The following is a 17949-nucleotide window of genomic DNA, read 5'->3' as shown; positions in this document are numbered from 1 at the left end:
TACACCTCCATTTCACTATCAATCCATTTAGCTCTTTTATGAAGTGATACATTATCTCTCTCTAGCTCTAATTTTTATTTGAGAGCTACTATTGGCAACCTAACTTGTACTTATTACACTCTAATTAAAAAATAAATAAATCCATAATTAAGAATAAGAAAAAATTGGGGTGCCAATAAAACTCTCTCTCTCTCTCTCTATATATATATATATTCTCTAGATTTAGGATTTTATATGAGTCTAATCATAATTGTAAACAATTAGAAATTGTTTGAATATGTTATAATACCAAACTTTGTACCACTTCGAGTGGTGTGTTTTAAACTTCAATTAGGATGTGGTAAATATTTTAAGAAATTGGAAATTAATAAGTAAAAGTTAGTGTGCCAATAACAACTCTCTACTCAAATGGCATGTTTTAATATTTTATTAGGTGGTTGGGATCGGTTGACTTCTAAGAACGACTCATGAAAAAAACACATGATTTCAACCTTTTAAACATAGAAACGAAATGGTTGAGATTTATGAGTATTATGGTAACACAAATCTCGGAGATATTTATTCAAAGGATAAATCTCAATTAAACATTTTAAGAAATTGGGGTGTACTAAATACAAGTTAGGGTGCCAATAGCAGTTCTATACTTAAGAAACAACAATCAGATGTTATTGGTGGCCCATTGTAGGTTATCTAGGGTTCTTAGGTAGGCCTTGAGAAACAACAAAATTTTCCTCCTCAGATATTAAGATGCAATAACAAATCTCAACCTAACATCATTTGGCCATTTTTGGACCGTCCGCAGCTCTTCTGAACAATCAACGAAGTCGAAGAAACTCACTCCTCAAAACCCACTCTCACGTTTCTCTCCCTTATCCTCTCTCTCTCTCTGCTACATCCCGCCATGTCTTCTGCAACCACTACACCTCTCTTCAAGCCTTTATCCATGGCGGATGGATGTCTAACCTCTTTACCAACCCTCTTCACCAAAACCTCATGCCCCTTTCTTTCTCTCCCTTCAAAACCCATAAAACTCCTTCAGATCTCTCCCTCTTCTTCTTTTCCTTCACGGATTTCTATCAAAAACAAGAATTCTTCATCGAATTTAATGGCTTTGGTTGCGTCCACATCTGATTGGGCTCAACAAGAGGAGAAAAAAGAGGTCATAGAAGATGGGTTTAAATGGGAAAATCAAGAAGGTGAGAAGACTGAAGAGAGTGGCGCCATTGATGTTGAAGAGACTGGTGCCATTGCTGTTGAAGATAGTGGTGGTGATGGCTTTGTAGAAGAGAGCGGTGAAGATTCTTATCCAGAGCCGCCAGAAGAGGCCAAACTATTTGTGGGTAATATACCATATGACATGGATAGTGAGAACTTGGCTCAGCTCTTCGATCAAGTTGGAATTGTTGAGGTCGCCGAGGTATAAATTTCCCTACTTTTGTTTAATTTTACGTGAATTTGAGATTTTATGGATGTGGACTTGTTTTATTTTTAGGTAATTTACAAAAAGGGGACTGATGAAAGTCGTGGTTTTGGGTTTGTCACAATGAGTTGTGTTGAAGAGGCTGAGAAAGCTGTGGAGACGTTCCATCGTTATGTAAGCTTTGTTTTTGTTCAATTGGTTATTGGTCAAGTTTATATTTGATGCAAATGTTTGAGAAATTTTGAATTTGAAAATAATATTTCTCTGGAACTGGTATTTCTTTCTGTTTAGATATCTTTTTATGCTTTTCGATGAGATTATTTATGTATTTAGACACTTTGTGGGAGATAATTTTCTGCTAAATGTATTAAATAAGCTTAGATCTTTAAGGTTTATGTTTCATGTTTGTTTTGTTGAACCTTTCTCAGTTTGGTTTGGTAATTTGTTAGGTTCTCAATGTTTCTTCAACTATATTTCAAATCTAAACCCTTTTGGGTCCCTTAATAAAAAACCCTGTTGGGTCTTCACATCTTGGTCCAAAGGTCCAATAATAGTAGGTTGGCCATTTAATTTAACATCAATTTTTGTTCTACAAACATGAATAGAAGGTAGTCTAACTGAGCTTCTTATACAACCAATACTACTGACATTCCATCTTCAAAGAATTTGCTATGTACATCTTGTTGTACTCACGTGCAAGACACATGTTGACACGTTTGACCAAATAAATCTTATTTTAAACTAGTATTTATATACACATTTGTGTCATTTTAATGTACATAGATTATCAAAGACTTCACTCTTTCTATGTTGTATGGTTGATATGTACTAAAGTATTTTATAGAATATATCTCTCAACATATGGCATAAGAGGGTCAATCCATTTGACAATTCACATGAGATTTTTTTTTGATAGCCAAAATTTTATTCAAGGAGGACAAGAAGTCCACTGAAAAACAAAAAACAGGAGAACAAACATCCAAGTGGAAAGAAAAGACAAAAGGCAAACAAAACCGACGAAAGAAAGACAAAGGACAAAGAAAACGGCACCACCACCACCCGAAGAGAAATCACTCTCTACTAACAAGCTCCCAATTAAACAAAAAATCTTCGAACTGGTATCCCCTGAACTCCTGAAACTGTTTGCACCAGCAGAACAAGAACACCACAAAATTGAAGATGATCTCCTGCAAGGAGTGCTCATTTTCTTTGAAAATTCGCCCATTCCTTTCTTTCCACAAAACCCTACAGATAGCTGAGGGAATAAAGTTCCAAAAGATTCTCTCCTTGCCAACAAAGTCAGTGGATCTCTGACAATCAAGTAAACATTGAACAAGGAGCACACCACAAAAGATTGAGCAAAGAGAAAATAGGACCAACAAGAGTGAGCCACCCCACAATGGAGGAGAAGATGGTTAACTGTCTCGCCATTAGCTTTACAGAGAGAACAGAACTCCACAACAATTCACATGAGAATTGGACTTGTAAATCAGCTTATTTAACTTCACTCCATTTATGTTGTACACTTGGCATGAATTGGTCAATTTGTTGCATACTTTGCATGAGAATTGGACACCAATGCACATGTTTCTGTCTTTGTCACGTAGGTTTAAAAATATTGGAAGTGGATGTCTATCTAAGTTTCTACAAATTTCTGAGAACAAAGATTAAACTTGAGTTCATCATATCCTACTCAATCAATATACCAAAGTTAACTACATACTCCTGGATTGAGCTAATGTTTTTAAAAGTGAATAATAACAACACTTGTGAGGAGTACTTTGGTGCAAGGCTGAAGGCTTTAAAATGGGGAAAGGAATGACAAGAGTGACGTGGATGGTTTGATGAAGTTTGTCAGTGGTAATCTACAGACCTGGGATAAAAAACACTGCCTTCAGCAAATCTGAATTATATGTATAAAAAAAACAAAAACAAAATAGACCTCAAAGTTGCTTTGCAATGTATGAAACCAACTGAGCTATTGGTCTAACCCCCACCCACCCACCCACCCACAAAAAAAAAGAACAGAAAAAAAGAGTCGTGATAATCTGACGCTCTTTTTTCAGATGCTAAAGAGCATCAGATTATCATTAGCCAAAAAAACACAAAGAAAATAAAAGAAAAGAAGAAAGTATGTGAAGACCCATGCATTGACTGTAGATATGATCCAAGATAGAGTTAAATGGAAAAAGATGATTCATGGAACCGAACCTAGTAGTTGGGATAGTACATAAGATGGAGAAGAAGATTGGCAGCTTGGTACTGTATTGAACTCGTAAACTGAGTAAAGAGAACCAAGCTCTAAGACCGTCAATTTGCATTTGAACATTGAATTCTTCGGTCGGCGAGTTGTATTTAATAAAAATATTCCATGTTTAACATCATCTTGGAGGAGCCAACATTCTTTATCTGGTACCTGTCATTTTATTTCCAGACTTAGATTAATAATTTCTCTTTTATACTTCTTTAATATCTATGATGTTTAGGTTTATTATAAAATTATAGATGATGGTTTCATTTGGGCAATGTGCACTTAACCCTACTATATTTGTTGTAAGGGGACTTGGGTTAGTTTTGCTATCGGTTAGTGAAATTCGGTTCAAACTCACCTACCCAAACACATATTAAAGCTACAAATTACCCATATGCTTCTATTGGGGCTGATTTCCCTCGTTTTTATTCTAATTTCCAAATCCCAATATCATATCCTCAATTAGCCAAAATTTGTACAAGTTTGGAAAAGTCATATGAGTGAATTGCTACTAATACATTAGTTGGGGGGATAAAGCTTTCAAAGGGAACTGTATGTTTTCACCTTTGTTTCATGGCATGCTTCAAAGGGAATTTCAACTCTTTTTTTTTTTTTTTAAATTTTTTTTCGATAGATACCTCGATTTCAACTTATTGCCTGTTTAGGGGAATATCATTTTTGGTTAAACCCATTATGCCACTCAGGAATTGTATGGTACGATTATTAGGACGGGGCATCCCTAGATTTTTTTGTTACCATCATATTCACTTCTTCTTACGGTGTTATGCCTAAGCCATGTCTATCTTTTGTGTACACTTGTATAACTCAAATTATCACTTACCATACACTGGAAGGAACTTTTATGCTTTTGTCAACTTCGTTAAGTTATCTCTATGTTTGAAACAGGATGTAAATGGCAGACGCTTGACAGTAAACAAGGCAGCTCCAAGAGGGTCCCGACCAGAGCGTCCCCCTCGAATGTTTGAGGCTTCTTTCAGAATCTATGTCGGGAACCTGCCATGGCAAGTAGATGATGCTCGCCTTGAGCAGGTGTTCAGTGAACACGGTAAGGTTGTTGATGCCAGGGTTATTTGTGATCGGGAGACTGGATCTTCACGTGGGTTCGGCTTTGTAACAATGTCCTCACAGACTGAATTGGATGATGCCATCGCTGCTCTGGATGGACAGGTAAGATACTAAGATGTATTGCTTCTCTTCCATTATTAGATGAATCTATGTACCCTGAGCAGAATGGAGTCTATATGTTTCCTTGTTACACTTGGGGATTTGGATTCACCTTATATCTAAAGCCAAAGGTAACTCTGACAAGTTTATCTTGACCTTCTAATTGGTTCCATTCTTTTAGACCCCGTAGAAACATGTGATCTGAACATTTGTTCAACTCTGTTCTTAGAAGTGCCAAAACCTGGACTCCATTTGGTGAACAACCTCAAATATGATATGTGCAAATATTATTAAATCCCGGTGATCTTTTCTATTCTGCCTCTTTTACATTTCCAAGATCACTGTTCTCGATGGATCTTTTGTATTTCTGGGGCAAGTTGTTCGAGGAATAATATATATATATATGTTTTAAGAGGATTTTCTAGTTTGATGGGAAATGGTTTGTATTCTCTGTAGGATGTAGTTCTTGTTGAGTGTATATTTTCCTCCACTCTCGGGTGTGTCATACCCCAGTTAAGTCTTGGGACCCTCTTATATTCATAATTATCCCCCTCTCCAACATATCGGTCTTTTGGAGTTATTGGTTGGTTAACATGATATCAAAGCGTTAGGTTCATATAGGTCTTGGTTTGATTTTTTACACCCTTTTGGGTGAGGGGGAGTGTCGAGTGTATATTTTTCTCCACTCTCAGGTGTGTCATACCCCAATTAAGGCCCTAGACCCTTTTATATTCATAGTTCTCCACTCTTGAGTGCCCTTTGTTTCATTCTTGGATTTTAATGAAGTTTTTACTTATTAAAAAGAAAAAAAAAAAAAGGAGGATCACTATTGTAGATAATTATCCCATTGGTAAGCAAACATCATGAATGGACATGTGTTATTAACTGTGCAGAGTTTGGATGGGAGGGCAATCAGAGTAAATGTTGCTGAGGAGAGACCGCGACGAAGCTCTTTTTAATTCCAAGAGATGAATCATCAAGAGCATTTTTCTTTGAATCTCTTGCAAGTCTGATAAGTTCGGTCCTGTTTGATAACGCTGTCAACTCTTGCTGTCAGATTTTGCGACTAAAAACAGTTGTCAGAAACAACTGTAAAAAATTAGAACACTGAAAAGCTTGTTTGATAGAGTTTTGTAAAAATGTTGTATTGTTTACCAAAATTTAGTAATTATTGTTTAATAGAGTTGCTGGATTCTACTGTATTCTGGTACAATGACGAAAATACTCTTAATGTTAATAATGCACCTAGAATGCACAAAAAATGTCCAAAATACCCTAATAAATATATAATTACATTATATATATATGAAATAAATTTATATTAAAAAATTATAAAAATTATAAATTTATTTCTGGTCCTTTTCATTATCAGCATCCATCTAACAATGATCACCATCAAAATCCATTTAATGAATAAACATGTACATGTACATGAACAACAAAAACATGTACTACATGGCATCCACATATTTAAATTCAATATACTAAACAAGTTAATATGAATTGAACATTAAATTAAGTTTAATTTCGATTCTATCAAAGAAATATTAATCAAATATATATAGTACATTGTCTGTTTGCTATAAAGTTCATAAAAAAAAATGGTCAAAAATACAAGAAATCGATTATCGTAAATCGTGAATTTATTACAGTGAAAGTCATTAATTGTGAATCTATTACAATAAAAGTTGTTGACACCGGAATTGTAAAAGCCATTACAGCCAAACCATTAAATCCCCAAAACTTTAAACCCAAAATTGTGAAGCCATTAACACCCAAACCATTAAATCCAAATCGTGAAGTCATTACAACCAAATCATAACTTTATTAGACACACAGTCAAAGTAAATAAGAATCCCAAATTGAAAGAAATCAGATTGAACAAGATGGGTAGTTTTTCGTCATTTAATTCAAAATTGAAAAAAAAAAATCATATTTTGAATCACCTTTGAATGATTCACGATCATCCTCGTGTTCTTTGTCGTTCGATGTTTGAACGGCAACAATGGCAAGCAAGGTTTCTCCTAGTTACAATGGTGGTAAGGTTTGAGCTTGAGTTTACTATAGGGAAGATGGATTTATTTTGATTGTGGGATGTTTGTTATCTTTTGCTAATTAGTATTAGAGTATAAAGATCATTTTACTTTAATTTAAAATTCGCCCTTCGCTTCTCCCGCAAACGCAAATTGGAAAAGCTCCAACTTATGTGACACGTAACCGTAGTTCAAAAGCCAAATTTTTTGTTGGATTTTTTATCAAACGCAAAACGCGTCACCTAATTGTGGTTGAGAAGCAAAAATGACTTAAAAGCGCAGTTCAAAAGCGTTATCAAACAGCCTCTTCCCTTTTTCAAGGGAGCACGGCTACAGATCAATTGGTTTTTGTTTAAAATTTTTGTATGAGTTAATGGTAGTAATTTTTCTTTTTTTGTTGTGAGTTGGTAATGGCATCCTATTATAATCATTCATAATCCATTACAGTGCGATAAATTTGCCCATGTTTGATAGACCAATTACTCAATTTTTTTTTACTGATACATGCTTCTAGTCCAATGAAAATATCCATTTAGTTTTGATTTACAAGAGTTTTTTCCCCCCTTTAACACCTACTTATTATCATAAGCACAGATGTCAGAAATGGAAATTAGAGGGAAAAAAAAAATTAATGGGGCAAAAAAGTTTTATGAAAGTTTCACCTCAATCAAAAGCTAGTGGAAAGAAATGCAGATGAAACCCTACTTGATCCAGCAAAGATCCGACCTGATCCAATAGGGCTCTAACCAATTCGAACGAGTATGGAACTGAACCAACCGGGTCTGGCAGGACTGAAATAATGGAGAGCCAAAAAATTTCCATATGGCACCACAGGACTTAAATGATTGAGAGCCGAAAAACATTAGAGGTCCAAGTAGTCCAATTTGTTTTCAATTAATATTATTGACCAAGACCACTCAACAAGATGGAGAGACAAGTCGAATGTATTGGGTGAGATTTAAAATCATGGTTCATTTTTCTCATGTTGAACGAGATGACTCAACTGTATCGGAAAACTCATCCAAGACTAGGTGTTGTTATGGATGGGATGTCGACACAAGACTGCAAACCAAAGGAATTGAGATGAGTTAGGCAAGTAGTGGAGCATATAGTATTTGCTCTGCTTGGTACACCTTAAATCATTTGCAGTGCAAATGTGTTCTTTTTTTTTCTTTTTTAATGAAAATTTACTATTGCTTGGTAGCCATCCTGAAATCTCTTGCGAAATCCAGTGATTTATCGTGGAAATAACTTTAACTTATTTGCTCTCATTCTCATTAAAAAAAGGATTTAAACTACAAAAGTACTCTCAGTACTTGCAACATTTAAATACATATTAATTTATAGAAATATTCGAATACCTACATATTGCAATTATAAAATTATCTATCATATAAAAAAACTATTCAAATTACAAAAATACTGAAAAATATATATCATTAAAAGAAGATTCAAATTACAAAAATACTATCAGTACTGGTGACAATAACATGTGTATATGAATTTATAAAAATACCCTCATGATGAGGGATACTTTTGTAAAAACAATGATGAGGGGTACTTTTGTAATTTTTGTATGAAATAAATATATCTTTGATGAGATTTATTTTTGTGATATGATTTTTGTAATTTAAAATTTTCTTTGATGAGGGGTATTTTCATAAATTTATGTAGGTTTGCGGAACCATGATTTTTTTAGTAGGGATAAACTATTTAGGTTTTTAGTTAGAAGTCGAAGAAAATGATAGAAAAGTTCCGTGGGACAATTGCGCCCACTAACTCCTTACTAGCACTGTCCTTGAATTTAGGTATATATTACAATAACAGGTATTGGAGGTATTTTTGTAATTTGATTATTTATAATAGATATTTTAGTAATTTTGTTATGCATATGTTGGAGTTGAATAATTTTGCGAATTTTTTTATATTGCAAATCATTTGTTGAAATTTCTTAGGAATTTAGATAATGCAAGCAAAATTTTTCCAATGCAAATCATTTGCACCGTGTAACCACCCATAAAATTGATTTCAAATAATTTACGACATACCAAACAATATTGTTAGAACCCAATTTATTTTAAATTCCAATCAAAATTTGACATGCAGACATTGTTTCTATTAGGAACAAGAACCTTACTTGATCCTAATTCCATAAAATAAAGACTAATGATTTTTGAGCTCAACTTGACAGTTGGACTCATAAAACTCACTGATGTGTCCGTAGATTCTTTCACTCAGGCTACACAATTGCAGATGGCAGGTCAATCAGGTCAATTGTGTATCCCAAGGGATATACTCTACAATTCTTTGCCCATGCCATGCCAGTGAGTTTTTTGAGTCCCCCTGTCAGGTTGAGTTCACAAATCAACACTCTAAAATAAATTAGAAGATGAAACAACATTAAATTTATAAATTAATATTTATCTACAATACAGAGTTCAACAAGTCCCTCAACCACCAGAGAGAGAGAGAGAGAGAGAGAGAGAGAGAGAACTAATTTATTGAGAATATTTGGATGAATATTACAAAAACCCTTCTAGGGTATTTTTAGATATTACATCAACCAGGATATAGAAACTAACCTAATATAGATATACCAATAATCTATAATTCCTAATATAGAGCATTAGAATAAATATTGCTAAATATTTTATTCTCAATCACAACCTTAAGCTTCCTTTTATTATGAGATACATCGACAAAGATACAATATATCTCAAATATCATAATATCATCCATCTTATTCTCTTACAAAAACAGCAACTCCTTGAGATATATATCTTAAGCAAATCTTACAAATTTAACCTTCGTGGGTTTTAGATGCAATACCACACAACATGTATATTACTTAATGAACACAAATTAACTTTTAATATTTCTACTAGGAATAATCTATTAATTACCTCATGGGTTTAATTTCATTAATGCTACTATTATGGACTTGATCTAGGCTTAAACCTTACCAATAAACCATTCTTCATGTATAGTGTAGTTGTAAGCTTTGGTGCAACAATGTGGCCTTCAACAACCTTAACTGAATACCTCCACAGAATTTAAGCAGCTACCATCTTCATCTGAATGTAAGCAAACTTCTTCCCAACACATGACCTTGGTCGTGCATTGAACACCACATACTTGAACTCACTCTCTCTTATTAATTCTCCATGTTTGATCCACCTTTCTGGCTTAAACTCCCTACGATCCTTCCCCCATATCGTCTCAATTCGACCCATCGCATATATGGAGCAGAGTACCTTAGCACCCTTTTTAACGAAGGTCCCATCGGGTAACAAGTTGTCATGTTGAACCTCTTTGAATTTTGTCTATTAAACCCGGCCCATATATATATATGGAGTAGAGTAGATTAGCACCCTTTATAACGAAGGTCCCATCGGGTAACACGTCGTCATATTGAACCTCTTAGAATTTTGTCTATTGAACCCGACCCATATATATATATATATATTCAAGTTTGGTGAAGCGATCGGAGGTTCTAAAGAGAGCCAAACAATTTCTAATATATGGACCATAAGTTTCGGAATGAGTTGATTTTTGTGTGAAGATGATCTCTATGGTAAGGAGATTATCCCCACAAAAAATCAGTCCATTCCGAAACTTCTAACCTATCAAAAGTGATTTACAAGTTAACAATAAAAATTGACAATCTAACTTGTAAATTGGGGTTTGAGGTTTAAGAATGGGCTGAATTTTTGTTGAGGATAATCCCCTAACCATAAAGATCATACTCACAAAAAATCCGCCCAATCCAAAACTTCTAACCCATATATTAAAAAATGTTTGGCACAATATTTGGCTGTCTCTAGGACCTCCAAACGCTCTCCTCAAATTTGGTATCTTATTTGATCCCAAAGACTCCTCTAGATCCTGTAAATGGCATTGACAAAAATTTTGGGCCACAAGCACTAAACATCATATGTATAACATTGAACATCATTCTCCCGACATATCATGAGGGCCCAATTTTCTGATTATTGGTTTTGGGTCCTTATCGAGGAAAAAGGTCGTTTTGCTTTTGATTTTTATATTTCCTGGGGATTAGAATCCATAGCAAATCTCCTAAAGTACATTAGAATTTTGAAAGAATTATTTTAGGTGATTTAGATATACCCGCCTTTTTTTAAGATTATCATAAAATGACCTAAATTCCCTAGTCAAACCCTTTGTTATTAGCAATTCAAAATACAACAAAAATTTGATTTGTGAAAAATCTGAATTCTATTCGATTTTGAATTGCAAAAAGCTGATTTAAAATTCGGCCAAAAATTCGATAAATGAAAAAGACATGGCATATGTTTCATAAGTATAATATCCGTTTCATTTCAACAATTCAAAAACAAAAAATTCGGCCATATGATAGTGATGGTGATGATGAAATTGGTGATGTTAATGGTTATGGTAAAGGTGATGGTAATATGGTGTGATAATGAGGACATTAAGGTAATTGTTCCATTAGTTTTTGAAAGAAGGCCAAAGTCAAGGGAAAAATCATCAATTTGAAAAAGAGTGTAGATAATATTATGCGGTTTTGGCGCATGCACTTGACATGTTTGCTCACAATCCAACAAATGTTGGATATGTGGCACGAATGACATTTGTAATTGAGAGATTCTCTCTCTTGCCCGTTGCCCACATATTTAATTTTTCAGATTTCAAATCTTAAAAAGGGTCATTGGGCCCACATTGATTATCACATTTACAATCTAACAACACAGCCTTTTAGAGTTTATGAAAATATTCATATTCAAAATAAAAATATTAAAAAATTATTGTTTTCAAGTGTGATTCAAGGTGTTAAAAATGGACGGCCAATGAGCACCCAAATTTAAAAATAAAATTTAACAGTGAAAAATAATTTTTTAAAGTTCATATAATTTTGTTTTCTACAATTGTATTCTATTAGATCATGTTTTTAATGTTAAAAGGTGATGAGATCATAAAGTTTTCTTTATTTCACAATGGGCAGGAGAAAGAAAATAACGTCAAGTGAGGTGTGTTAGCCACAAATTACATCATGTTATCAAAATTCTTAGGAAAATTAAGGTGTAATCTCAAATAAAGATAAAGGGTCGTGTCATTAATTTTTTTTTTAAGATAAAAGGGACATTTATCACATAAAAATGTGGATTCTTCCAAAATTTTGAAACATGATAGTATTACACGTCACAAATTACAAGTTTACACTTTGCAATATATAACAAGTTATAGTATATTTTTTTTTTCCAACCAAGTTTTATAAAAATTCATAAAAATTATGTTGTATTATTTTCAAACTTAGAATCCGTGATTATTCAGAATAGTTCAATAATCCAGAAAATAATACTATCATTGAAAAATAAATAAAAAATTCATGAATTTTTCAAGAATTAAACGGGAGATTGCTAATAAGTGTCAAACCTTCAATCAATTTTTTTTTTTACCCCAAAATCCATCATCGTAAATCTCTTCAACTTTGGGGTTATATTTGTTTAGCCTAAAACTAACTCAACCTTCTCTATAGTCCATCATCATTTCAACTTACTGTAGCAAACCCTTATTATATCTCTTAAAAAAATAAATTGAAGGAGAGAGAATCTTTTGGTCAAAGATTAAAAAAAAAAAAAAAATTTAGAATTTGAAGACGAACAAATTTTGTGTTGAAAAATCAAAGGTTTTTTGAGATCAAGAGAATATATCAACAATTTGTAAACAGGGGTATCTCAACATTTAGAGGATACATTTGAATATTCATTTTTCACCCTAGTTTACTCTATGAGATTAACGAATATGACTTAAATGCCCTAACATTTATTCTAGCAAAAAAATCTTTGAATTTTTTCTACAAACAAACTATCCTGCAATAAGCTCTTCAATCTCTATTGTTTTCAACCTCTCCTTAACCACACATAGAAAACCCTTAATTATTCTATCCTTAAAGTTCCTTCATCTTTTACTTCCACTGAAGTCCTACCTTGTAAATGAAGGAAAAAGTACTAATAAAGAGTAACTCAATTTCTCTCTATCATATTTGAATCGACAAGAAAAAATTGGGATACTTTGAAATTTTAAAATATCTTAAAAAGATATCTTGGGACAGAGTTGAAATTATAAAATATTTTAAATTTTTTTTTCTAAACCTTTAAAAAGAAGGAAAACTCACCTTTTTTTTTCCTTTTTCTTCTCTCTCCACTTAATAATCCAAATAAGAGAAATCGAGAGAAACTCATTTATCTCTTTTGTTCTCTCCATTGTTTTTTCTATCAAAACATGGTAGAAATATAATAAATTTGTTAGTACATGTCCCCATGTGGTTGCACTTGCCTCATTACTTCACAAGGTAATAAATTTTTAGGGACCAACTACCTAAATACAGGTGGGCTCATCAAACACATTATTCGTGCGATTCAATGCCATGTGTTCTACCCAACACCGAATACAAAATTCACCAAATTTTCGGTTTTGTTCGGTAAGATACGCAGATTTCCTTAATTAATCGGCGATTAATAGTGTAGATCGTTAAATCTCCCATTAAATAGGTGATTCGCCACCTTTGCCAATTCTAAATGTATTAATGCAGCGTCAGTTTTGGTACGGTATCTTAAAACTGTGAAAAAACATATATTTCTTAATGTTCTTATCACCCTATAAAATTGATTATTTCTTAATGCCCCCTCACCTTCACCTTTATTTGTTAATACCCCTCATTTCTTTCTCAATGTCCTCTTACCCAAAAAATATTTTCTTTCTTAATGTTTCTCACTCAACTTTTTTTCCATAATTATCCCTTACTCTATAAAGTATACAAATTCAAATTATTAAGATGATCCATTCAAAAGTTCATACTTAAAACTTCTAAATAAAAACTTATTATTATGATATATTTTTTAATTTGTTGTCTATATGAAAAATGCACGTAATTTAAAAAATACTGAAAAATGTTATTTATATAAATCTCCGAAATTTTCCCGAATTTCTTACGAAATATTTATGAATTTATACAAATTAACCGAACTAACCCCTCATCAATAGTAATCGAATTTGAATTTTGTTACTATGATAATAAGTGCTCAGATTTGATGAGCTCCAAAGATGAGAATCAATGAGGTGTCTCCGTGAGAAACACACTAAATACAAACAATTTTCTAGTATCATCGTCATCATCAATGCCTTGTAATAGAGACCATTCGTGAAGGTGTCCCGTTCCTATAACAATGTATGATGTCTATGTGGCTTATTGTAATTGAAGATTAAACACATTGGATTGTGTGCCATATAAAAAACAATTTTATTAGAATTCAAATGTATTTTAAACTCCAATCAAAATGTGTCGGGTAGACACCACTTCTATTAAGGAACAAGAACCTTACTAGTCCTAATTCCATAAAATAAATTAGAATATGAAACAACATTAAATTTATAAATTAATATTTATTTATAATAGAGAATTCAACAAACCTCTCGACCACCCAAGATAAAGAAGAGAGAGAAAATAAAAATATAAAACTAGCAACACCTAGATATATTAAGCAAATCTTACAAATTTACCCTTCATGGGCTTTAGATGTAATGCCACACAACATATCGCTTCATGCACACAAATTTTTTATTTTAACTTATAATATTTCTACTAGGAACAAATGCTACTATTATGGACTTGATCTAGGCTTAAACCTTACCAATAAACCATTCTTCATGTATAATGTAGTTGTAAGCTTTGGAGCAACAATGTGGCCTTCAACAACCTCAACTGAATACCTCCACAGAATTGAAGCAGCTACCATCTTCATCTGAATGTAAGCAAACTTCTTCCCAACACACGACCTTGGTCCTGCATTGAACACCACGTACTTGAACTCACTCTCTCTTATTAATTCTCCATGTTTGATCCACCTCTCTGGCTTAAACTCCTTACAATCCTTCCCCCATATCATCTCAATTCGACCCATTGCGTATATGGAGTAGAATACCTTAGCACCCTTTTTAACAAAGGTCCCGTCGGGTAACATGTCGTCATGTTGAACCTCTTTCATGTCGATAGGAACCGATGGATAAAGCCTCAAGGATTCTGATAATGCGGCTTGAAGATACACCATCTTCTTTAGTTCATCAAAGGTGAAAACAGTGTGATCGTCAAGATCTTCCCCTTTAGACTTCCGGTTGGTGATAATTTCCTTAATCTCATCGATAATTCTATTTTCGACTAGTGGGTTTTTGTATATGAGCCAGAAGAACCATGATAATGCCACAGAACTTGTGTCTCGTCCTGCTAAGATGAAACTTATGCAGAAATCTTTAAGAAATTTATCACAAAATCGATACTTTTTGCCTTGATCCTCAATTGGGTCTTCGACCACCATTAATCTTGATAATAGATCACACCTATCACCCAAAGAACCCAATTTGCGGAATTCGCTCCTCCTACTGATCACAGTCTTCTCCGCAAATTCATGAACAGTCAGGACTGCATCCTTGAGCTTCTTCTCCGATCCAACACCAAAGAACTTCATTGGCTTCCATATAAATGTTGGTACTAGAAACCTAAACCATGTCACCTCATTAGCCATTTCAAAGGCCTTAGCAAAAGGAACATCAGGTAGATCAACAGCCGAACACCCGGGATCGACACCTAATGCAGCGGTGCAAATATTATCGAATGCTAATCGAAGAAGCAAATCTTGAAGATCGACACTCTCATCGGACTTCACGAACTTAGCTAACAACTTCAACAACTTTTGGTGCACCAAGTCTTGTATGGTCTTAACGGAATACTCGACAAACTTTCTCGAATGCATCTCCAATATCATGGCATGTCGTTGCTCTTTCCATAATTCACCATCAACATTAAAAATACCGTTACCGAGTAAATCGAAGAACCTCTCTCTATAGAATTTTCCTTTGGGGAAGCTTATGAACTTCGTCTTGAGCATGTACTCAATGTTGGAAGGATCGAGAGTCATGATCCCATACACACCAGTCATCCAAATCCCTCTAAAAGAAAGAGTTCCTCCACATCTGATCAAAGCTTCGGTGCCCCAATTGTACATATCATTGGAGTGATAGAGCACGGTAGGTATGGCCCCCATTACTGGCCATAACATGGGACCTTTATTTGTGAGTCTTTGAACCACAGAACTTAAGATGAAGAGACCAATCAATGCCAAAACTACATCAGAAAGCTTTATGTGAGTTACAACTTTGTCCACGAATACGACCAGAAGCTTTTCTGCCATTTTTTTTCTTGATCAACTGTTGCAGAGTGATTAATATTTTTTTTTCTGGCAGAAGGAAGGATGAATTAGTTAGGTCGTAAGAGCAGTGACATTTTATTCCTTCAAGTATATAAGGATTGTAGTAGTTGTATAAGGTCTAGTTTGCCAGCTGTAGGGGTGATTTTTGGAGTACCTCGAGATCTCCCAATCAGATGACACTACGTTAAAAAGGGGTAAATTCGATGTGACTCTTTTAAACACTACGTGAAAAAAGGGCAAAAATCGACGGACCTTGATGTCAAATTCACCCCTTTTTTCACATAGTGTGACTTGCAACTCCTCGAGATCGTCCCTGTTCCTTGTTCTATAGAGCCTCCGATGCCTAAGTCAATTCCAATGAAATTTTGATAGAGTTTCAATCTAGAAAAATTGCGTACGTTAGATATAGGGATCCTCCTCTATTTTGTAGAGTAAGAATTTCTATTTTGCACTTTTCCAACCATATCTCCTCTATTTTGGGATAAGAATCGTGTGGGATCCTATTTCCAAGAATCCCTTTTAATTCAATCGTTCAAATCCCGAAATCCCAAGGATTAAAGCCCTTTTCCTTTTACGGAATTCCGTACTCCCGACCTTTATCCGAGCCTCACATTCTCGATGAACAACCGAGCGACTGCTTACTTACAGTCGGAAGAATGCTCTCACTGAATTCTATTGTTCCTTAGTGACATGTGGTGTTACTTTATAGGTCAGAGAATTTATCCCTCCACACCATCCATGACACTTGAGGCCTTGTTGGATCACAACACCTTAGACCCAATCGGATCCAATTCCAAAAAAATCAGCCCATTTTGAAACTTCTAATCCTAGTTTACAAGTTGAAGAATCGTAGACTGTCAATTTTTATTGTTAGTTTGTAAACCACTTTTGATGGGATTAGAAGTTTCGGAATGGGCTGATTTTTTGTGAGTATTGTGGGAGCTAAAAACTTGCATACGTTATCCACCATCCATGTGGAACCTTTTGTGTTATCATCATCACATGCAACTACTCATTCAACATTGAAGAGGCTCTCCAAAGAATATTCAAAATATATTTTTCAAAAAATTGTAACACTCTTTGGAGAATTTAAGAGATTGTTGTTTCAAATTTAAAATGTTGTTATGAATACCAAAAAGCTTTGAAAGATATTAAGAGACAATGTTGTAAATTTATAAATATACCTCTTCCATCTAGAGGAGGGGTAAGAGTTACCAATGGTAGATAGGGCAACTAATAGCGGAGAAGATCAATTGTATTCTCTTCATAGGTTCTTCATAGTGAAATTGCTCTATGAGCCCGAGACACACCTAACAGTTTGTAGGGAACCTCGTCAACAAATCATTGTCTCATATTTTTTTCTTTCTTGATCATTTTGTTGAGTTATTTCTTTGTTTATACCATTGTAGAGTTATGTTGTTTCTTGATCATTGGAGTTGAGGATGTAAAAGTGAAAAGAAATAAAATTGGAGTTATATTATTAAAAAAAAAAAAATTAAGAATAAATGGGTAAAAGATAAATAAAACAAAGATGGTTAAAATTTAAAAGAGGGTATATAAAGTAAAGTTAGAGGGGTTAAGAGTAAAGGTAATAAACTAGCCCCACAAAATTGTAAGTTGATGTGGGGGGTTATCTCCCTCAAAATCGTGATCATTGTGAGTCCCACTGTTGTGTTTTATTATATAGATTATATGCATCATGCATAAACATTTTTACTTAGTTAAAAAAAATTTATACTATTTTCTTTATACCCTCAATCTTTAATGATGGAAATTGATGTTGATGATAATGATCATTGCATTTAAGTCATATTT

The 17949-nt window shown here is 33.8% G+C and overlaps 1 protein-coding gene and 1 pseudogene across 1 annotated transcript; one reads left to right on the top strand and one right to left on the bottom strand.

Annotated features, from left to right (window-relative positions):
• Positions 1-711: 711 nt before the first annotated feature.
• LOC147400956 (28 kDa ribonucleoprotein, chloroplastic-like) lies at positions 712-6039 on the top strand. Its single transcript, XM_086442024.1, has 4 exons — positions 712-1417; positions 1493-1594; positions 4578-4859; positions 5750-6039. The coding sequence occupies exons 1-4, from the start codon at positions 902-904 to the stop codon at positions 5813-5815; spliced, it is 966 nt and encodes a 321-aa protein (XP_086298150.1). The 5' UTR covers positions 712-901; the 3' UTR covers positions 5816-6039.
• An 8255-nt stretch (positions 6040-14294) lies between these two features.
• Positions 14295-16206, bottom strand: LOC147400955 (cytochrome P450 86B1 pseudogene; annotated as a pseudogene).
• Positions 16207-17949: the final 1743 nt, after the last annotated feature.

This window comes from Akebia trifoliata, chromosome 5 (assembly GCF_017979445.1).
Source record: "Akebia trifoliata isolate Shusen 1 chromosome 5, ASM1797944v1, whole genome shotgun sequence".
Lineage (NCBI taxonomy): Eukaryota > Viridiplantae > Streptophyta > Magnoliopsida > Ranunculales > Lardizabalaceae > Akebia > Akebia trifoliata.
The sequence above is the reverse complement of the archived record's forward strand: the minus strand, read 5'-3'. Positions and strand labels throughout refer to the sequence as shown.

Excerpts from the sequence above, each read along its gene's own strand:
- LOC147400956 (XM_086442024.1), top strand. The coding sequence starts at position 902 with ATGTCTTCTGCAACCACTACACCTCTCTTCAAGCCTTTATCCATGGCG. Across the intron at positions 1,595-4,577 it reads TGGAGACGTTCCATCGTTAT|GATGTAAATGGCAGACGCTT; the intron begins GTAAGCTTTGTT and ends TGTTTGAAACAG. Across the intron at positions 4,860-5,749 it reads TCGCTGCTCTGGATGGACAG|AGTTTGGATGGGAGGGCAAT; the intron begins GTAAGATACTAA and ends TTAACTGTGCAG.